The 23403-nt window shown below is 37.4% G+C and overlaps 1 protein-coding gene across 7 annotated transcripts in view; it reads left to right on the top strand.

Annotated features, from left to right (window-relative positions):
- ERC2 (ELKS/RAB6-interacting/CAST family member 2) overlaps positions 1 to 23403 on the top strand; it is a 993433-nt gene that overhangs the window by 322117 nt on the left and 647913 nt on the right. For all 7 annotated transcript variants that reach the window (XM_086367446.1, XM_086367443.1, XM_086367447.1 and 4 more), the window contains one exon: positions 7692 to 7859. In XM_086367446.1, coding sequence (XP_086223572.1) covers positions 7692 to 7859 — 168 coding nt within the window. The remainder of the gene's footprint in view (positions 1 to 7691; positions 7860 to 23403) is intronic.

The following is a 23403-nucleotide window of genomic DNA, read 5'->3' on the forward strand; positions in this document are numbered from 1 at the left end:
GCATGATAATAAGCACATCACTTTCTAGATGTGAGGGCCATATCTGCAGTGAAAAAGAAGCTGTTTTCCTTGGCGGAGTAGGCTTTATTGGTGTTAGTTGTGTCACAGATGTAAGTGATAGAAGAACTTTCAGACGAGATGAAGTGTGCCTGATGTCCACATGGACTTCATATAAAGCATGTGATGTAATTCTTATTGGTTTTTCTTCTTCCCATCATGGAGACAGACCTTCCCCAGCCTCAGTTCTCATGTATGTTCGATTGCATCACTTTTCATTTTTATTGAGTTTATGGCTATAAAAGAAGCCAAAGGCATATTTTTATGGAAGAATATGATTTTTTTTACCCCACAACTATATTCCCCTTAGAAAAACTTTTTTTCCTGTTATTGTCTGCATAAAATATTTAAAATTTACCTCACGGCAGTGATAGTCTGCAAGTTATTTAAAGCAACTGCCTATTAATATTTATAGACTGAGATAGTTTTATCATTATCAATCTATTTTTATTGAATGAAGTAGCTATATGTAGAACCTGCCATGTCTTCCTTCCTATTAAATACCATTCCATTGATGTTAATTTCTTTCACATTCCTCTCTCAATACCCCACTCCCATATGAGATTTCTACTCCGATATTTGTAGACGTTAGCACTAATCAGCTTTTTTTTCTTTACTATAAATATCATCATTGTTTCAGCATGTAGAGTTGAAAGTTTTTTGAGTTTTATTTTCAGATGAATCAGTTTCATATGTTGAATCAACTATATACTGTAATGTCAACTATTCCTTGAGTAGTTGCTGATCACAAAAGATTTAATTCATTTTATAATTTTCTCTTTTCCCTCATTTTATTTATATTCTGTTCTTGTGTGTGAGAAAAAGAGAGGGCTATAGGGAGAGGACTTACTTTGTTGTAGCTAAAAATCATAGACTCGTGATTTCTTAAATTACAAAGAAATAATGTATTTCATGGATTGCACAGACCTGAGTAGTGCTGCCACCCAGACACACATACTCGAAGCGCATTGATAATCTCGCACAGTTCTTTTTAGTGAACGTTTCAGCATACTCAGAATTCTTCTCAAGACTGCCTTCCGGGCAGCCATTACCAAACCTGTAGATGTGGCAAGTATGATGAAACCTGTATGTCCCCCTATCTAGTCTGAGTGCACCCTGCAAGTGGGGTTCTATATCAACTTTTATAGTTAATTGCTGAACCCTGAAAATTTCTGAAGATGGAGGTCTCACTTCTTTTTAAGCATCTCACTCTGTTTATGCTCAGTAGTTATCAGTAGCTTGGTTCTTATTTAGCTAGTTTCAATTACTGGGACAAAAATGATGGATCAAATATAGTTTAAAAACATACAATTTAAAATGTACTTATGAACTTTGAAGTTAGAAAGAATCTGAAGGGCCAAGATTAAGCCAAAGCAGGGGACTAGAGTGAAAACTACAGCCCTGGTTCTATCTTCTTCTTTTTTTTTTTTTAACTATTTTGTCCACTCCAGGGCTTAGTAGCAGTGTATGGGATCTTTATTGTGACATGCTGGATCTTTAGTTGTGGCATCCAGGACCTAGTTCACTGGCCAGAGATCGAACCCAGGCCCTCTGCATCGAGAGCGTGGAGTCTCAACCACTGGACCACCAGGGAAATTCCTGATTTTGTCTTGTTGGCTTTGCTAGACAGATGAACTTGAGCTTTAGTTTTCACAGTCACAGTGACACTGAAGGAAAGTGACAGAAGCTTGAGCCTGCTCAAAATGAGGAGCCAAGCAGGAATCCCACTACCACGTAAAGCTGGGATCCCAGACAGCTAGACTCTTAATGCAGGAGTAAAGTAAAAATAAATTGCCCACTCTATTCTCCTCCCACCTAGACTAAGGGGCTCCAGGGAAAATCATTTATTTACCTATTTTAAGTCTTTGAGCCAAGATAAAGGTGAAAAAAACTAGCAGTGAGAATCTGTAACCATAGCTGGCTCTTAGGCAGATGTGCAGTGTGAGGTGATCCAAGAATTTTCAGTATATAATGTAGTTTAAAGGAGTCCGTGGTTGGTAGTGCCCAGGAATTGGCTGAGATAAATGTTCTGAAGGACCACATGTTCAACTAAGACCCCTCAGTATTTTTCTCCAGAGAAAGTTCCAAAACATGTGAGTAAAAATTAAAAAAATTTACAAAACCTTCAAGAAAGCAAGCCACTGTAAGCAAAAGCCAGTAGAAAGAATGAACAGCAGAACTAGAAGGGAAAGACTTCAGAAACTGAAATTTTAAGACAAACACTATGAAATAAGTATGTTTAGTATGTTAAATCGGAGAAGGGAATGGCACCCCACTCCAGTGTTCTTGCCTGGAAAATCCCATGGGTGGAGGAGCCTGGTGGGCTGGAGTCCATGGGGTTACGAAGAATCGGACACGACTGAGCGACTTCACTTTGACTTTTCACTTTCATGCATTGGAGAAGGAAATGGCAACCCACTCCAGTGTTCTTGCCTGGAGAATCCCAGGGACGGGGGAGCCTGGTGGGCTGCTGTCTATGGGATCACACAGAGTCGGACACGACTGAAGCGACTTAGCAGTAGCAGTATATTAAATAAAAGAAGGAGTTGAAAATATGGCTAAAAGGCAAGAGGCTATAAAAATACCAAGGAAATTTAGAAAGAAGCAAATAAAATGACTTAGAAATGGAAAAATATAAAAATGGAAATTTTAAAGTTTGAGAAATATATTTAATTGCAGAGTGGTCATAGCAGAAGAGAAACTTAATAGACTAGAAAATAGGGCAGAAGAAATTAAATGAAAGATAAAAAGATAGAAAACATTAAAGATGCATAGAAGATAGAATTAGAAGATAGAATAAGAAGATCTAGCACAAATCTAATCCAAATTCTTGAAGAAAGATGAAATAGGGACAGTTATTATTCAGAAGCCATATTTGAAGAGATAAAAGAGATAAAAGCTGAGAATTTTCACAGGTATCAGTCTACAAATTCAGAAGTCTTAAAATACCCAAAATAGGATAAATAAAATGAAATCTATTTGCATCAAAATAAAGACATAAAATCTTAGAGGCCAAGAAAAAGTCTTAACAGAACATTTGTCCAAAGGAGATATATGAATGTCTAATAAGTATGGAAAAAGATATTTGTTAACATCTTAGTCATTAGAGAAAGCAAAACCATAAGGAGATAACCACTATATACTCACTGGAATGATGACGAATGGAAAGACAGATGATAACAAATGCTGGTGAGGTTTTAAAGAAATTAGAACCCTTATATGTTTCTTCTGCTAAATCACTTCAGTTGTGTCCGACTCTGTGCGACCCCATAGACAGCAGCCCACCAGGCTCCCCCATCCCTGAGATTCTCCAGGCAAGAACACTGGAGTGGGTTGCCATTTCCTTCTCCAATAAAATTGTATAGTCAGTTTGGAAAGCAGGTAGAAATTCTTCAGAAAGCTAAACATAGTTACCATGTGACCTAGCAGTTTCACACCTGTGTTTATATCCAAGAGAAATGAAAGCATATGTCTCCACACACTTGTACATAAATGATCAAGCAGCATTATTAATAGTCAAAATGTGGAAACAATTTAGGTGTCCATTATCTGGTGAATGGATAGAAACAATCATGTATATTCATACAGTGAAATATTACTCAGCTATAAAGAGCAATGAAGTACTTATACATGCTACAACATGGATGAAACTTGAAATGTTGTGTATGTTATGGAAGCCAGTGACAAAGTACGTATATTGAAGAGTGCATTTATATGAGATTCCCAGAAAAGGCCAGTCCATAATGTAGATTATTGGTTGCCTAGGGCTAGGTGTAGAGGATGAGGAATGAAGAGTGACTTTTCTACTTAAAGTTTCATATTAAGATCATGGAAATGTTCTAAAAATAAAAGTGTAATCAAATGTCATGCACATATATGGAATATTGCACCCAACAATTGTTGGATACATAATCTTTTTAAGCACATAGTATACAGAATGCTTCCCTGGTGGCTCAGACAGTAAAGCGTCTGCCTGCAATGCGGAGACCAGGGTTCAATCCCTGGGTTGGGAACATCCTCTGGAGAAGGAAATGGCAGCCCACTCCAGTACCCTTGCCTGGAAAATTCCATGGACGGAGGAGCCTGGTAGGCTACAGTCCATGGGGTCGCAAAGAATCAGATACAACTGAATGACTTCACTTTTCACTTTCATACAGAATGCATTTATGATCACTGACTACATACTGTGCATAAAGCAAGATGCACCAAATTTCAAATGAATACTGTAGAAGAGACCATGTTCTCTACTCACAAAGCAAGTAAGACATAAAAAAAAGAGATAACTAGGAAACATTTATGTATTTGGAGATTAAGAAACACATTTTTAAGTTATTCATGGTTCAAGGAATAATAATGGAGATTGGAAAATATTTAAGGCTGTATAATAATGTCAAGGTATATCAAACTACAGAGAGTGAGCTAAAGTGATACTGACAGGAAAATATATGCTCTTAAGGCTCATACATGGAAAGAAAAAAGTATGAAAATTAGTGAGATAATATTCCAACTTAAGCTTAGGAAAAGAAAATAGAATAAACCCAAGGAAAGTATGAAGAAGAAAATAATTTTAAAATTAGAGCCAAAACTAATCAAATAGAAAATTAAAATGTTGGATGATCAACAGAACCAAAATTGGCTCTTTGAAGAGGTTATTTAATGGGACATGCTTCTGCTGAGATTCTTCATGTTGATATATGGCAAAACCAATACAATATTGTAAAGTTAAAAAATAAAAAAGAAAAAGAAAATAATTAAAAATAAAAATATTAGGAATGAAAAAAGATAGTCATAGATATCAAATATAATATATCAAATATCAAATATAAATGAGTTTTATGAAAACTTCATGCCAACAGGGTGAAAATTTAGATGAAATGAAAGTCTTTTAATGAAAATAACTTAGCAAAATTGATTCACATAATTAGAAACATGGATATTCCTATAATCATTAAAGATGGATGAAGTAAGGAATGGTCTTTGGAAAAAGAAAATACCAGCTCTGGATGATTTTTTGGGTGATTTTTAATGAACTTCAGTGAAAAAAAATTTGCAGTTTTACACAAATCATTTCAGAACACACTAAAAGAATGAACACTCCCTACTTTATTTGGAAGGCTAAATTGATGCTAAAACTTGATAAAGATAGCACAAGATAGGAAAATTACAAATCAGTCTTGCCCATAAATGTAGAAATGCTGACAAAATATTAGCAGGATGAATCCAGTAACATATAAAAATAATAATGCATCATGATGAAGTGGAGTTTTTCACAGTAATGCATGGAGAGAGTAATATTTTAAAAATACATTAATATAATTTATTATAATATATTAAAGGTGAAAATGTGATAAATCATGAGGTGCAGAAAAATGCTGGATAATATTAAGCATTCTTTAATGATTAAAAAAACAACTCTTGGCAGAGTTGTAGTAAAAGGGAACTTTCTAAAACTTGAATGCCTGTAAAAAGCTAAAGCAAGCATTGAGCTTAATGACAAAATATTGAAATTCTTCCCTTTAAGACCAGGGACAAGACAGAAGCCACAAATTCCACCAAGAATATCAGAAAAGTTCCTCTCTGTCTTTCTGCGTGACTGGCATAGACTTCTTCACAGCCAAGTGATCACAGGCTGGTTGGACTTCTGTCCTTGTGGTTAACTTCCAGTGAGAGGAAGCTAAAGCTGCTAGTTCTCCTAGAGGCTGGAACACGCATACCGACACTTGCTCTGCATTTTGCTAGCTGAAGCAAGTCACAGTCCAGTCCATGCTCAAGAGGAGGGTAAATAGACTCCTCCTTTAGTTTTGAAGAATGGCATATGTGTATAAGTAGGAAGAAATTGGTGGCAGTCATTTTTAGAGGACTTCTACCATAACTCCTAACAGACTGGCCAAAATGTAAAACTCCAATGACATATGATATTGGCAAAGACATGGAGTGATTGGCACATTTACACATTGCTTGTGACCATAGAAATTAATAAAGTCCTTTAGAAAATACTTTAATGTTATCTAGTGAATATGAAGATGTGCATACTCTGTGTTCCAGCTTTTTAACTCCTAGATTATTTTTTACAGTGTGTACCAGGTAGTATGTATTAGAATGTTCAGAATAGCATTTTTCATAATAGCAAAAAAAAAAAAAAAAAAACCTGGAAATAAGCCCAAATGTCTGTTAACAGCACAGTAGACAAATACATTTTTCTGAAGTCTTACAATGGAATACCGTTCAGTTCAGTTCAGTCTCTCAGTCGTGTCTGACTCTTTGTGACCCCATGGACTGCAGCATGCCAGGCTTCGCTGTCCATCACTAACTCCCAGAGCTTACTCAAACTCACGTCCATCACGTCAGTGATGCCCTCCAACCATCTCATCCTCTGTCGTCCCCTTCTCCTCCCGCCTTCAATCTTTCCCAGCATCAGGGTCTTTTCAAATGAGTCAGTTCTTCGTATCAGATGGCCAAAGTATTGGAGTTTCAGCTTCAGCATCAGTCTTTCCAATGAATATTCAGGACTGATCTCCTTTAGGATGGACTGGTTGGATCTCCTTGCAGTCCAAGGGACTCTCAAGAGTATTCTCCAACACCACAGTTCAAAAGCATCAATTCTTGGCACTCAGCTTTCTTTATAGTCCAACTCTCACATCCATACATGACTACTGGAAAAACCATAGCTTTGACTAGATGGACCTTTGTTGGTAAAGTAATGTCTCTGCTTTTTAGTATGCTGTCTATGTTGGTCATAGCTTTTCTTCCAAGGAGCAAGCTTGTACTTTAATGAAAATGAAAATGAACACATTGCACAAATAGGAACTTGATTTAATCTTGAAGATATTAGATTGAGTAGAAAAAAGAAAAAAGCTAAAAAAGAAAACGCAGTGCAAACAAAGTTAAAAATCATGCAAAATTAAATAGTGTAGAATTTACAGGTGCAGAAAAATAAGGTAAGCTTGAAATACAAATAAGAAAAGGATGAACACAAAATGTAGGGTGGTGATTGTTTCCAGAGAGGGAAAGGAAATAGAAATGGGTTGGGAATTGGGTAATTCTAGTGATCCTTTTAGTGAATTGAATAACAGATGTTTCTTGTATTATTTTTCTATTTTATGTATTTCTGATGTTCTTTTGTATCTTTTTAATATAGAATATAAGAAAAAAGATCCCTCAATGCTTGTTTTTGGGGGGTGAGGATTCTCTTCTGTTGAATGATGCTCTTGAATGATCATTTCCATTGTGGAGTATCAGAGAAGGTCTAGATTCTGTCTTGGGTAATTACCTTTCTTAGCTCCCTGTTGACCCTTCTGAGGACCATGGTCAATAGACCTTATTTTTTCTTGGATGAGTTGTGGGTTTGGCCAGGAAGCCTTCGTTCCATTGTGAACCTTGGTTCTCAGTGGTGTGGAAGATAGAAAGCATCTTGTGGACCTTACCTTTCCTGTTTTCTATTGTCAGTCGCCTTTGAAGACCCTCCCTGGACTCCTAAGACTAAGTGACTCCCAAGGCTGTATTTTTAAGCTCATGGTCTGCCATGTTGGAGTAATGATGACTAGCTCTTGAAAATTTAAGAGAATTCAGTAGTCCTCAAATGTAAAGAGTAGAAGCTGTAGCATATAATTTTTTGTAATTTCATTGTTTTACAGATTGATCAGCTGAAGCAGGAGCTTTCAAAGAAAGAGTCAGAACTTCTTGCCTTACAAACAAAGCTTGAAACTCTCAGCAATCAGAATTCAGATTGCAAGCAACACATTGAAGTGCTTAAAGAGTCACTTACTGCCAAAGAACAGAGAGCTGCCATTCTTCAGACTGAGGTAAGGTACTGTTTCAGGAAAGTAGACATTGAATTGACAGCAAATATCCTACCCAAACAGCTTTCATTAGAAGACTCCCTTATCTAAATCCTTGGGGCCATATACATCTTGGATATCAGGTATCTTGGGGATTTTGGAAAGGTAAGATCTGTTGCATGAATCACAGATTGTCTAACACTCCCAGTGGGGTTGCAGCAATAGCCCATAAACAAATATATGAATATTTGTACAGAGAAAAAAAATTTTTTACACTTAAATAGAATAATTAAAGTATATATAAGAAACCTCCTATTGATTTGTGTTAGGTTGTGCCACCAAAGGAGTTTGCTTTTCTTTTCTTTTTTTCATTTTTTGGAGATTTAATTTTTTTGGATGTTGGAACCACAGATAATGATTGAACCTGAAATTGTTTCATTTCATCAAAAATCATAAAAGCATGAGAATGTCATCTACCTTCCTGTTACTGTGTGTCTGTGTAGGCTTCACTCCTGGTACCCTTATGTTTCTTACTTCCTAAAGAGTGTCCTCAAATTTCAAGATTATTTTACCATTTGAAGAAAGTTGATATTGTTTCAACTTATTCATACAGTTTCTTAAATGAAATGTGATTTTTATTTCTTATTCATACTTAGAAGAGAAAAAAAAAAACCTAAATAACTTGTTGCTATCCTACTTTCTTGCTTCTTCTCCTTGAATTATATCTTGGGTCTGCTAAGAAATGCAGAACACAAACTAGTTATTATATAAATAAAACAGTTACTAGAAAATAAATTATTACATGGAGTCAATAGCAAAGAAAACAGTGAATCTCCCTCATTTTTGTGTCGAGGCACTGTTTTACATGGATTACTTTAGAAGGCTCTACTTGAGTTACATGTTGTTTCTTGTGCTCTTGAAGCCATGTCTTTGCATGTGTTTGGGGTCTCTGGGGAAGTTTGGATTTTCTGTAGGAGTTACTGGGGCCATGGAGTAGATCTGTGCCCTCAGCCAAGGTGCAGGAAAATGCAGAGGAGAAAGGAAACAGGCTCCAGGTTGGACAGGTCTTGGCCTGGACCTGATCGGTCTATGCACTTCATTGGTCAATAGGCAGTTAATTGGTAGCTTCAAGCCAACACTGTCATTTTGGCCTCAATGATGTAGATATTTTACATTTAAGAAATATCATTTTTAGTTGTGTATAGTTCCACTGTGAATGTAGCAGCTTGGATATTTAAATTTTTAAGGCATAAATGTGAACTATGCCTTAATTGAAGGTTGACTTGTATAATATTTGAGGAAACAGCAGTGAATAGCAGTGATCCTAGAACTGTGCTAATACTATACTGTATTAGTATATATTATTACTATATAGTGTAATGACACTCCAGTACTTTTGCCTGGAAAATCCCATGGACGGAGGAGCCTGGTAGGCTGCAGTCCATGAGGTCGCTAGAGTCGGACACGACTGAGAGACTTCACTTTCACTTTTCACCTTCATGCATTGGAGAAGGAAACGGCAACCCACTCCAGTGTTCTTGCCTGGAGAATCTCAGGGACGGGGAAGTCTGGTGGACTGCCGTCTCTGCGGTCGCACAGAGTCAGACACGACTGAAGTGACTTAGCAGTAGCAATGCTATAAAACTATGCTGTCTAATACTATAGCCACCAGGCACATGGATCTATTCAAATCTAGATTAATTAAAGTGCAGTTAAATTTAGACGGTAGCTTCTCTGTCACACTAGCCACTGTTCATGTATTTAATAGTCATATGTAGTTAGAGACTAGTGTATGGGACAGCACAGCTATATATAGAACATTTCCATGTAGTACTTGTCTGTTGGCTTATTGGGACAAATCCTGCTCTCTGCCTGATTTTGTAAAGTTTTATTAGAACACAACCATACTCTTTCATCTATGTGCTGTCTTTGGTTGCTTTTGTGTTGAAAATATTTACTCTCTGGTCCTTTACAGAAAAAGTTTGCCATGTATGGCGTGTGATTTCTTGGTGAGAGGATTGATTGGGAATTTGCATGCCTGGTTTGTCTTTTCTCTAACAGTCTTACTCTGAACAGGGTCAGATTTGCTAACCTCCTTTCTATGAGCACAAGCTTTTCTTTAAAGTGGACATTCACACAGCAACAGGTTGTATCACAGTTGTCTTACATTGACAGTAATACTGTCACTACTAATAAAGTTACTGTAATTGTGTTGCTGTGTAGAAGGAAACTTAAGATGCAAGGCAGTCTGTTGAGATATGGCCCAGGCTTCTTGATAGTTCCCCTGCAGAAGGAAAGAATGAGAAAAGTCAGCTTAGAAAAGCTTACTATCTTCCTTTCACGTCCTTGTATTGATGCGTGCTCTATTCCCCAGCCTCTCTTCCTTTTCTTATTCTGTCCCCTTGTATTTTGCATCTCTCGAATTAATGTAGTTCAAATTAGACCTATATATATTTCATGAAAAAGACAGTGGCGACATTATATGGATAGCTTTTATCCCACATTCAGTAATTAAAATGACCCAATAAAGAGACGGCACTTTAAAGTAGAAAAAAATTATTCTCCATGTGTAGAGAAAGTGAGATGATTTTCTGGTTTTCTGCTTTGAAGTTGGGAGTGTGAGATTAATGATTTTATCAGCTGGAAACATACAAGGAATTTTCTTTTGCCTTTTTTCTTCTTTTAAAATCTTCGTAAATGGAAATGGAAAGAGTTATCTAATGATATCCATCTCTTAGAGGAAGCAATTTAGGTTGAAATTAGCTCTAATTGTTGGATCATAGGCAAAGGATTTTTGGCAGCCCAGTAAAATACATTAAAGTGATTTTCCTGCTTCTTGGCAAAACAGAGGAAAATAAGAGTCTCCCTACCTAATGTGGGTTAGTGGGTGAGTATTCAGTAGGTGAGATGTTTCCTTGTGCCCTACAAGGAAAGAACTGAGTTTACATTCTTATGAAAGGTATGGTTTCATCCTTGGAAGAGGTTATAAGTGATAGCTCCTTCCAGGTAGATTCCTAAGTCTTTACTGAATGTTCTTGCCAAAATAGAAGATGACTTTCTCTAGAATGGGAAGAGGCCTTCCGGCATCTCTGGAAAACCTTTGCCATTAGCTGTTTTTGGCTTCTCTTTTAGAATATGGTGAAAGTGACAGATGTTACTGACTCAACAGTTCATCTCCATAAGGAAGCCTTTTACCACCATGCAATTTGCATTTGGGAGGTGGTAGGTTGAAGGGTGGGACAAGGGGGGAGGCAAGTTGTCTGGGTTTGTGGCTATGTGGCTTGGCTCCTGGATAGATTTGTTTTAACTTGTACAGATGCCCAGATGCTCTTTGACATGTGTGCAGTAAATCAATGGAATAATAATTACACACATACACACACACACACACACAGACACCACATAGCTCTTAACATAGCATTTTACTTTTTAAAATAGCTTCAAAGAACCCTAACGCCAAGTATCTTATTTTGCTACTTCCCTTGATGTTTTCCACGTACTAATTTACCCTTATCAACCAACGCATTAATGTCATGTGCATAGAGATAATAGTAAATTGACTTTAGTGCCTTGGCTTTTATGAATTTCAATGAATAATTGCCAACATATCCAGAAATTACAAAGAAGAAAGGCCTAGCTATTATTGTATCATCTGAAGTAAAATGTGATATGAAAAAGCAGCATTTAGAAGTGGGAGATGTGTGCACATGCCTTAATCTCCCCATTTAATCACTGTGACGTAAACAAGACTTAAATTTCTGAGCCTCCACATCTTGACTGTAAAACAGCAGCGTTGTGCCAGCTTGATGTGTCCATGTGAGAAATGTTTAGATTCTTCTAAAGGGTTTTAACTATCAGTTGTGTTGACTATCATCATTGCTGTGATTTTTATCACTATTGTATGTCAGAATATTTGGAAAACACTCCACCTCACTTCTCCTCTTACCATCCATTCTGTGTGTTCTACCTTTGTGGGTCTCCTTTGAATTTTTGGTATCTGCTTTTACTGAGTTCAGACTTTTATATTTCAATTGAGTCACTTTTTTATGTCTTAGAATGATGCAGAGAAATTAAAATACTACAAAAATGCCATCTATTTTGTTCTGGCTTCAAATTAAAAGGTGTCTGTGTGTTTTCTTACAAGTACACTTTGCCCCAGCCCAGCATGATTCCCAAACTGCCAAGCATGATATCTCTTCTGTATGTTTTCTGGAAGATACGTTATATGATAGTGGAATATAATGGTTACTTTTATACTCATTTCTGTTCAAAGTAGTTAGGGAAACCTTCTACTGGTCTAAAAGAAAACACTTGACAACCTGTTAATTAAAAAATGTATGGGTTTAGTGTTGAGAAGGTGAGAGGCAATACATGCAGGTTAGGTTAGTGGCAGCTCCTTGGCAATGATCCATAACATTTTTGATTTTGGTTTTTAAATGTCATCAATATAAGAAAATGTTGTGCAGTCTTTTGGTTCACTCCTCAGAAAATTAACCTCAGCACATCCATACTTATATTCACATGCCATAACATATATACTTTCAGGTACTTTACATATACTCTGAAGCATTTCCAAGAGTTTCACATTAAAGATCCCTGCCCTATGGATTTCATGAATTTTTCATTCAACATATATATTTTGAATGACTACTATGTGCCACATTTGGTTGCTGCCTTTATTGAGTCAACATATAGTGGGTATATGGATATATGAAGGCAATGGCACCCCACTCCAGTATTCTTGCCTGGAAAATCCCATGGACGGAGGAGCCTGGTAGTCTGCAGTCCACGGGGTCGCTAAGAGTCAGACACGACTGAGCGACTTCACTTTCACTTTTCACTTTGCTGCATTGGAGAAGGAAATGGCAACCCACTCCAGTGTTCTTGCCCGGAGAATCCTGGGGATGGGGGAACCTGGTGGGCTGCCGTCTATGGGGTCGCACAGAGTCGGACACGACTGAAGTGACTTAGCAGCATGGATATATGATAAAGAGCTGATCAGAATACCTTGAATACTCACTGAATCCATTATCACTGGTTGGTAATAATCCCCCACAAAATCTTAATTGGACTTCATCTCTCTTTGCTTCTTTAAAAGCAGACAAAAGGAAACAAGCTAGAATTAAATGTTTAGCTCCTTTGACAACTGAAGTATGCAAGCTATATGAAAATATCCATTTATATCTCTTGTAATTTAAAGCTAACATTGCTAAGGGTTCCCTCCTGGTTCAGTGGTAAGGAATTCGCCTGCCAGTGCAGGAGACGTTACTTTGATCCTTGGTTCAGGAAGATCCCCTGGGGAAGGGAATGGCTACCCACTCCAGTATTCCTAAGGTGATTACACTGTTAATGTTAAGATTTTATGTTTTGATTTAAACTGATCCTCTGGTTCTCCTTGAGAAAAGGAATTATATTTATAGACTTACAGATTATTTCAGGAGTTACTGCATCTACTTAGAAATGCTTCAGTCAGCTATACTTTAGATAGACCCTCCCCTAAACTTGTCTGAAAAAGCAGCATATTATTTGATAATATTTTATTAAGCATCTGTCATGCACAAGGTGCTGGATAATGTGGGATCCATAATCTTAGAGGATTTAGTAATTTAATTGCATTGCTCGAATGTCTCCTAAGTACAAGACGTGACTGCTCTGTTGACTTTCAAAAACTGTGGCTGTTTTCCACGCAATATGTTATTTTAAACTTGACTTACAGCTTGTGAATTTGGTACTGTTGTCCCCCTTTCTTAAGACTAGGAAATAGAGGTTCAGAGAGAATATGTATCTTGCTCAAGGTCACAGAACAGTGAGTGACAGACTTGGGTTCTCAAGTTCTAAAACTCTTAACTAGAAATCTAGCACTTTTCAAGCGTCCCAGTGGACCAAGGGTTTTCTTTGTGTTAAGTAAGTGATGTACATTATCTCATTTAATATTCATGGCAAAGGTTATGCCAGATTTTATAATTCTGTATTGAACAGGGAGGTTCACTAGGGATTCAAGAATGCTCACTAGATACAACCCTGTACTGTCTATGAATAGGGATAAGAATGAATAACTCTGAGATCATAAATTCTTACAGTAACATTGTGGCTATAGCAGTAGTACTGTGGGCATATTAATGTGGGATATTGTTGGGAGGATACCATTTTATGAAGTCTAGAATTCCAGTATATTAAGAAGAATTTTTTGTATATTATTTAATTTTTATTTCTTTAAAAATGTTTAGGATTGTATATATATGTACATATTCATACATGCATTCACCCTTTGTAGGAAAAAAAAAAGGAATGGACAACAGTATCTTACTGTGTTTTATTTTTATTAGAGTCTCACATGATCTTTAAATGGTCTATGATACACTTACTGTACATATGTAGTATAAAAATTAAATGCATTCTTAAGAGAAATGGTGATGATACTTTCTTCAGGGAGATTGTGCAAGGTGCTGGTGGAGGAGGAGGTGCTTTTTAAGCCCATGGCAGCGTTTTTTGTTCCTCTGAGTCATGGATGATTCAGTGTGATAACACAACTAGTGGAGCTGTCAGTTTTCATGATGAATCATAAAACCAAGCTTTTGACTATGAAAATGTCATTTTATGGAGACAAGACACATTTTATGAGTCCTTGCTTCTGGGTTTGTTTCTCATTGAAATGGGTCCTCCCCCCAACTTCAAGGTGAGGCCAAGACTCCTGGGTATAAATGTCACCCTGACAAGGAGTTGGGAATGCTTTATGGTGTCCAGGGGCTGTGGGACAAGATGCACTCCCAAAGGGCTTTGCAAATTGTTCATATGCTTGAGGAACTACTCCTTCTTCTAAACTCACACATGTTGACCAAAGGAATTTTTTAAATGACTGTATTTTCCACAATACATAAGATGGGATTTACAAGGAATGCTCCTTTACTTTAAAAAAAATAATTGCAGTTTTTCTTTTTACCTCTTGCTGCTGTTGACTGGCAATCAGTACAGTCCTTTCTAATCACTTTAGTCCAGCCTTCAAAGGATAATATTAGAATTGTCCTTTTTGAGATAGACTTTTGTTTAATGCCCTTCATAATCACAGCATTTAAAAGTGAATTGTTTTTTTCAAAAAGTTAGTAGCAAATGATGGAACCAAGTTTTAAGACTGTCAAAACACCCTAGTGCCAAATCAGGGTGCATTGTATCACTTTTAAGAGTTGCAAGGAATGTCTTTAAAATTAATAAATGAAGGAGGTTGGTGAAAAAATATACAAAACAAAATCCTGGTGTCACTTGAATTTTTCATTGTAATCCTGTCATTGGCTTTACATTTTAAAATGTTTTTATTTGACCAGGAAAGGCATCATTTGAAATTTTTATTGATAACACTCTTAACTTCAAGAAAAAGACATAAACCTGCAAAGTTGTAACTATCATGGTGGCCACAATTGGGAGGTCTGCAAAATAGTTTATTACCAGTAGGAAAAAAATCTTGGGAACCACAGTCATTATAGGGGTCACCACCTCTGCTACGTGCATTTTATTTTTTTTCCCCTTTTCATTTTGAGGGTATGTATGATGCCAGTGCCAAACTACACACATTCCCCTCCCCTAATGTCTGTGGGCTTTGTTTTGATTCTCTCTTTATTAATGATGTGAAAACTTTGGGGTCACACAAAAATGAGCCAGGGTCAGCCTTTGGGGGCCCCAGAATGCTGAAAATGTCCTGGTATCTAGCTAGTGAAGACATTGTTTAAAGGAGCTAGGTTTCACTTGAGATTTTTAGCTGTTCTGCAGATTTTAGACACCCAGGTAAACTTTGCAAGTCAGCCTCATAATCTTGCTTTCTTAAGGTGAAATACGAAAGACTTGTGGTAGAGGAATGAAAATGTGTCCTGGTTGTTTGCAGTTCTGTGACTTTTTCTGAGGGGTCCTGTTAAAGGATGGTACAGGTAGCTACAAACATTATTTTATTCCATAGGTCCAGAGCCCAATGCTTTTGTTGTCATTGTTCAGGCTTTCAGAAAATGCCGTATTTAACACTTTGTTAGTATAAAATTGCTTTTGACTTCTTAAACACAGGTGTTCAGTTTGAATCTTAATCAACTGTGAAATAGGTAGATGTCTAAAAGGAAATTCTATAAATTGTGAACATGACTCTGTTAGCACACTAAATGGATTAGGAAAATTCATTGTCTGCCATGTAACTGAACACCAGTGTGATGCGTGGACAAGAATTAGTCTTGAAAAGCCAATAAAATGGAGGAAAAAAGCAGAGCCTAGGAGAGGTTGATTGTGTGGGTTCCCCCCACCACAAGTGAATGCTGGTGCAGAAGAACTTGGACATCAGAATGGCTATTTAGAGGACGGCCAAGAAGGAATACATATGAGCAGACAACACAGAATTTATAGAGTAAAACCACAAACACCTTATTTTCCATTGTACTAAAATAATGATATTTTACAGTACCATTTTATATGTAATTCTGCTTTCAATTTTATATTGTTACTGCAGCTCAAATCTCATTATAAATGTTCCAACAAAAATCCCTTTTTAATCAAAAACTTTCCAATCCTTAGCCCATTGTCAACTTACTTTGAACAACGTATTTTTCTAGTGAAACAAAGGAATTTGGTCCTTCTATCTGAGCTCATTGGGATGTTATTTGAACTGTGTGGCTCAACATGTAATTAAGATAATTGATTCATTTTAATTTCTGTATTACATCCCCTCATAATCTATATCCATTTTTGGCGGGGGGGGGGGTATAGAGATACGGCGTAAGAGCCCCTTATATTCTTTGAAAGAAAAGCAATAGATCAGTAGTGCTTTTTATTTCTGTTTTACAAAAGATGTCTATACTATATTAAGCTGCAACTTAAAGTGACAATATACAATTAGTTAATCATCTGTGAGACAGTACATGTCCATAGTAAGTGTTACCTACTGGTGAATGTTTTGCAGGAAAAAAAGAATATATTTATATCATGTCTGTGGGAAGCTGAAAATTGCCGCTTTAGAAAAGGAGATGACAGAATTTAGGAGGAGGAAAATCCAACCAAACTCTCACTGACCTCCAAGCTCACTTTCTTTCTTTCTTTTTTTTTGGTATGAATTTTATGGAAAACAGAATTTATTAAGTACTTCCATTTATTTTTTTTCCTTTTGGGATCACCATTTGGAAATAACCAGCGTACATTGTGATTAAGTTCTCCCTGACACTGGACCCACATTTGTAACACTTGCCTCCATTCCTCTGGAAAAAGGATAACATTTGCTGTGGTTGGGCTTCTTTATGTGTGTATTTACATATCAAACCAAAATGTAAAGAGGGAAGTTAAATTGCAGGGCTTCTGCAAGAATCTTTTACCCATTCTCATATGAACTTTATTCTTTTTAAATTAAATACAGATATTTATTCTATACAGACATATATTTCACCCTTCTTGCTTTATTTTTTTTAAAGGGGGAGAATACAACTTGAGGTAATAAGTTGTGTAGGGGAGGATCATTTTAACTCTAGAAATTTGTTTTTATGGCCAGCATTTCTTTCTTGAAGTTTGTGGAATTTATTTTCTTGCATTTATTTTTTATATTATTTAACATTTTCAGTGTAAGTAATTTATCAAATCCTTATTAATAGAATAATATTTGGCCTCTAAAATACTACTTGGCAGTTGTTAATTTGAAACTGGACAGATCGTAAGTTCTGTTATTAAGATCTTGTGAAATGTGAAGGGAATAAGATGACCCAGCTCCTCATTTACTGAGTGTGACTGCTTAGCTAGTGCCAGCAAAGCTGGGTGTCAGAGGGTTGGTTCTCCATAGCTATGACCACCTTTGGCAACTCTTGTGAGAACAGTTGAGGAAAAAGGGAAACGAGTGACTAGGAGAATTGCTTGGGACTGCCATGCGTTGGAGAAGGAAATGGCAACCCACTCCAGTGTTCTTGCCTGGAGAATCCCAGGGACAAGGGAGCCTGGTGGGCTGCCGTCTGTGGGGTCGCACAGAGTCGGACACGAGTAAAGCGACTTAGCAGCAGCAGCAGCAGCAGCCAGAGATGTAGACATTAGTATTTGTCAACTCTTCAACCTCACTCCCATCCAAAGTTGAAAAATACATTTATGGAAAGATGTACATGAGTTTTAAAGATTTAATTTGGAAAAATTTAGTCATATTTGTTTTTTTGCTGTGTGTATGTGTGTGTGTTGTGTGTATGTATTAGAAGAAACAGAACACTAAGATATGGAAGCTAGATAAATAGCATCATTTTGGCAACCTTCTTTGTTGGAGCCCCTTTAGATTAAATAAGCCTACTAAATTAAATGCCTTCTGTGGATTAGGTGTTCTGCTAAATGCCAGGAATACAAAAATGAACAAGAGATAAATGTTGTTGGCATTACCACTCATAATATGATTATTGAGAAATATTTAAGTTTTTTTTCATACTTCTTTTTGTCCCTGAATATCCACTAGGGTTTACTATTGGAAAATTCAATCCAGTGAACTGTTAGTTGCTTATCAGAGCAATCCATAAAGACTTTGGGCATGTAACAGGGTCTCTGAGTAAGACCATGGAAGTAACTAACCAGAAGGAAAACTTGTCTCTATGCTCAGAGCCTTTTTCATTTATAGATCTTTAAATTTTTAAGTGTCACTTTCTTGGACAAAGTTTATAATATAGATTGTATAGTACACAAAAATACAATCTTATTCCTCAGAGACATTGTGGCCTAGCTGGGGTTTTCATTACTGTGCTGCATGCACTTAAGTATTTATTTTAACCTTTTGTTAACCTAATATTTATAAAGAAGGAAAACATCGTCACAACATAAATTTCTTGAAGAAAGGGATCTTTTGACTTACTCTCTGAAGTATCTGAGCTCTGAGAGTAGTGCGTGGCACAATGTAGGAACTGCAAAAATATTTGTTGAATCTATTATTGATCTTTGGCATCACTGGAAGTGTAGTGGGAGGATTAGATGAGATATTGCATCATGGTAACAACGGAGAAGGCAATGGCACCCCACTCCAGTACTCTTGCCTGGAAAACCCCATGGACAGAAGAGCCTGGTAGGCTGCAGTCCATGAGGTTGTTCAGAGTCGGATACGACTGAGCGACTTCACTTTCACTTTTCACTTTCATGCATTGGAGAAGGAAATGGCAATTCACTCCAGTGTTCTTGCCTGGAGAATCCCAGGGACAGGGGAGCCTGGTGGGCTGCTTGTCTATGGGGTCGCACAGAGTCGGACACGACTGAAGCAACTTAGCAGCAGCAGCAGCAATGGAAATATTCCTTTTTAGGTGATGCTTTAATATTAGTATTATGAGAAAACATGAATTAACTCTTCTGTAACTTTGTTATGGGGAAAATATTGCTAACTATGAATCAAGATCTGATAGTAGCAAAAATATGTAAGATTGATAAACTTAATGACATGAAATAAAGAATTTGTGCCTGGCAAAAATTATCATAGAGTAAAAGGCAAGTAACAACTTGGGCAATATACTTGCTAGTTATACTGCAAAAAGAGGGTTTTTATCTCTAATAAACTTCTTAAAAACAACCCTAGGGACCAATAACCTATAGAACCAAAGGGTAACAATATATAGATAGAATAATGGTCATAATATTATAGGTTATACATAGAAAAATAAATGTGAGTAGTCCTTAATTTATGATGCCCAACCTGATACATAAGAGAAATGCATATTAAAACTACATTGAAAAATGATTGCTTATTTGTTAGATTAGCAAAAATTGCAAGATTTGAAACATATGCTACTTATTGGTGGGGAAAAACTAGCCCCACAATACCACTGCTGTTAGGAATGCAAAATGGTACATCCCCTTTCAGAGAGGAATTTGCCAACACCTAGCAATTCACACAAGTTTGCCTTTGACTCTGAAATCCAAATTCTAGGAGTAGATTCCAAAGATAAACTGACAAAAATACAAAACAGCCAAGATTTTTCATTACAATATCATCTGTAATAGTAAAAGACCAGAAACAGCCAACATGTCTGTCAGAATGGGGCTTACTGAGTAAATCACTGTGATCCACAAATGGATTACTCTGTAGCTGTGTAAAAGATGAAGAATATCTCTATATATTGATATGGAGTGACCTGTAGGGTATATGGTGAGGTGGGGGGGAGAAAAGATTGGTGATAAGTGTATAAAACTGCTGTTTACCTAAGAGATTGAAGAAATGCATATGTATGTATAAATGTATGTATGAATATATATATTTGTTTAGATTTTAAAGAAAATGGTGGACAAACTATAATACTGAAAACCAAATTTGAGGGGTTTTGTTAATTGAATGAGTGAACATGGAGAGAATTTAGACTTCTTTGAATATAGTTTGTTTTGTAGGTTTTACTTTGAAACTGTGTATTTTATAATAATTAAAAAGCAAAATTAAATCCAAAAAGGCAATTTCTGAAAAGTCAAAGGAAAATGAAACAAATGAACCTATCTACTAATGTGAGTGGTGTTGTCCCCACACTGCTGCTGCTGCTAAGTCCCTTCAGTTGTGTCCGACTCTGTGCTACCCCATAGACAGCAGCCCACCAGGCTCCTCTGTCCCTGGGATTCTCCAGGTAAAAATACTGAAGTGGGTTGCCATTTCCTTCTCCAATGCATGAAAGTGAAAAGTGAAAGTGAAGTCACTCAGTCGTTCCCAACTCTTAGCGACCCCATGGACTGCAGCCTACCAGACTCCTCAGTCCATGAGATTTTCCAGGCAAGAGTACTGGAGTGGGGTGCCATTGCCTTCTCCATATCCCCACACAGTGAGGATCTATTCCAGGTGACTATAAAATACAGTATTTGGAGTAACATCTCTAGTGAAATACTGTATGCTGCTGCTGCTGCTGCTGCTAAGTCCCTTCAGTTGTGTCCGACTCTGTGCGGCCCCGTAGACGGAAGCCCACCAGGCCTCGCCGTCCCTGGGATTCTCCAGGCAAGAACACTGGAGTGGGTTGCCATTTCCTTCTCCAATGCATGAAAATGAATAGTGAAAGTGAAGTCGCTTAGTCATGTCCGATTCTTAGCAACCCCATGGACTGCAGCCTACCAGGCTCCTCCATCCATGGGATTTTCCAGGCAAGAGTACTGGAGTAGGTTGCCATTGCCTTCTCCGAAATACTGTATAGTCCCAGACAAAAAAACTACATAGAATCTTAAACTTTTTTCAGTGATTATATTATTAGTTGTAGTGGATATTATTTATTATAGGAAATAATTTATTCTAAGACAAGTGTGTGCAAAGAATGGGGTAAAACAAATGAGTGTTTTTGTTGGCAGCATTAAGAGCAGGGATTTTCAGAACTTGGGAAGAAGATACAGATGTGAGATTGAAAAGTTAAGTAAAAATACTGTAGTCCTGTGATGTGTGTTTTAAAAAATCTAAATCAATATATCAATATCTATGTAACTTATCTTTATCCTAGCTGTGACCCTGCAAAGTCCTAGAAATAAGGATCCATCTCTGGTAGTGATAGCCTTTCTAAGCATCATATTCGCTGTTTTCCCACTAAAGGCTTCTGTGGAAATGGATAAGTCTGTGCCTGGGACAGGAAATGGTGAAATCTTGTCATTTCAGAAAGTAGTGAAAAAAACAAAAGTTAGTCGCTCAGTCATGTCCGACTCTTCATGACTCCAGGGACCCTAGCCCACCAGGCTCCTCGGTCCATGGATTTTCCAGGCAAGAATGCTGGAGTGGGTTGCCATTCCCTTCTCCAGGGAATCTTCCTGACCCAGGGTCTCCTGCATTGCAGGCAGATTCTTTACCACTGAGCTGCCAGGGAAGAGTTAGGACAGTAGGGAAGCTCTCAAAGATTTATCAGTTCAGTTCATTTACTCAGTTCTATCCGACTCTTTGTGACCCCATGGACTGCAGCACGCCAGGCCTCCCTGTCCATCATCAACTCCCAGAGTTTATTCAAACTCATGTCCCTTGAGTCGGTGATGCCATCCAACCATCTCATCCTCTTCGCATAAGGTGGCCAAAGTATTGGAGTTTCAGCTTCAGCATCAGTCCTTCAAATGAATATTCAGGGCTGATTTCCTTTAGGATGGACTGGTTGGATCTCCTTGCAATCCAAGGGACTCTCAAGAGTCTTCTCCAACACCACAGTTCAAAAGCATCAATTCTTTGGCGCTCAGCTTTCTTTATAGTCCAACTCTCACATCCATACATGACTACTGGAAAAACCATAGCTTTGACTAGACAGACCTTTGTTGACCAAGTAATGTCTCCGCTCTTTAATATGCTGTCTAGGTTAGTCATAACTTTTCTTCCAAGGAGCAAGCATCTTTTAATTTTATGGCTGTAGTCACCATCTGCAGTGATTTTGGAGCCTCAGAAAATGAAGTCTGTCACTGTTTCCACTGTTTCCCCATCTATTTGCCATGAAGTAATGGGACCAGATGCCATGATCTTAGTTTTCTGACTGTTGACTTTTAAGCCAACTTTTTCACTCTCCTCTTTCACTTTCATCAAGAGGCTCTTTAGTCTTTCTTCACTTTCTGCCGTAAGGGTGGTGTCATCTGCATATCTAAGGTTATTGATATTTCTCTCAGCAATCTTGATTCTGGCTTGTGCTCCATCCAGCCCAGCATTTCTCATGATGTATTCTGCATAAAAGTTAAATAAGCAGGGTGACAATATACAGCCTTGGTGTACTCCTTTCCTGATTTGGAACCAGTCTGTTGTTCCATGTCCAGTTCTAACTGTTGCTTCCTGACCTACATACAGATTTCTCAGGAGGCAGGTCAGGTGGTCTGGTATTTCCATCTCTTAAAGAATTTTCCACAGTTTGTTGTGATCCATACTGTCAAAGTTTTTGGCATAATCAATAAATCAGAGGTAGATGTTTTTCTGGAACTATCTTGTTTTTTTGATGATCCAACGGATGTTAGCAATTTGGTCTTTGGTTCCTCTGCCTTTTCTAAATCCAGCTTGAATATCTGGGAGTTCACAGTTCACATATTGCTGAAGCCTGGCTTGGAGAATTTTGAGCATTACTTTACTAGCGTGTGAGATGAGTGCAATTGTGTGGTAGTTTGAGCATTCTTTGGCATTGCCTTTCTTTGGGATTGGAATGAAAACTGACCTTTTCCAGTCCTGTGGCCCCTGCTGAGTTTTCCAAATTTGTTGGCATATTGAATGCAGCACTTTCACAGCATCATCTTTTAGGATTTGAAATAGCTCAACTGGAATTCCATCAGCTCTACTAGCTTTCTTTGTGGTGATGCTTCTTAGGGCCACTTGACTTTGAATTCCAGAATGTCTGGCTCTAGGTGAGTCATCACACCGTTGTGATTACTGGGTCGTGAAGATCGTTTTTGTACAGTTCTTCTGTGTATTCTTGCTACCTCTTCTTAATATCTTCTGCTTCTGTGAAGTCCATACCATTTCTGCCCTTTATTGTCCCCATCTTGGCATGAAAAGTTCCCTTGGTATCTCTGATTTTCTTGAAGAGATCTCTATTCTTTCCCATTCTATTGTTTTCCTCTATTTCTTTGCATTGATCACTGAGGAAGGCTTTCTTATCTCTCCTTGCTATTCTTTGGAACTCTGCATTCAAATGGG

Source organism: Bos grunniens, chromosome 22, assembly GCF_055505025.1.
Source record: "Bos grunniens cultivar Pamir isolate PY7600 chromosome 22, Bosgru_T2T1.0, whole genome shotgun sequence".
NCBI classification, from domain to species: Eukaryota; Metazoa; Chordata; class Mammalia; order Artiodactyla; family Bovidae; genus Bos; species Bos grunniens.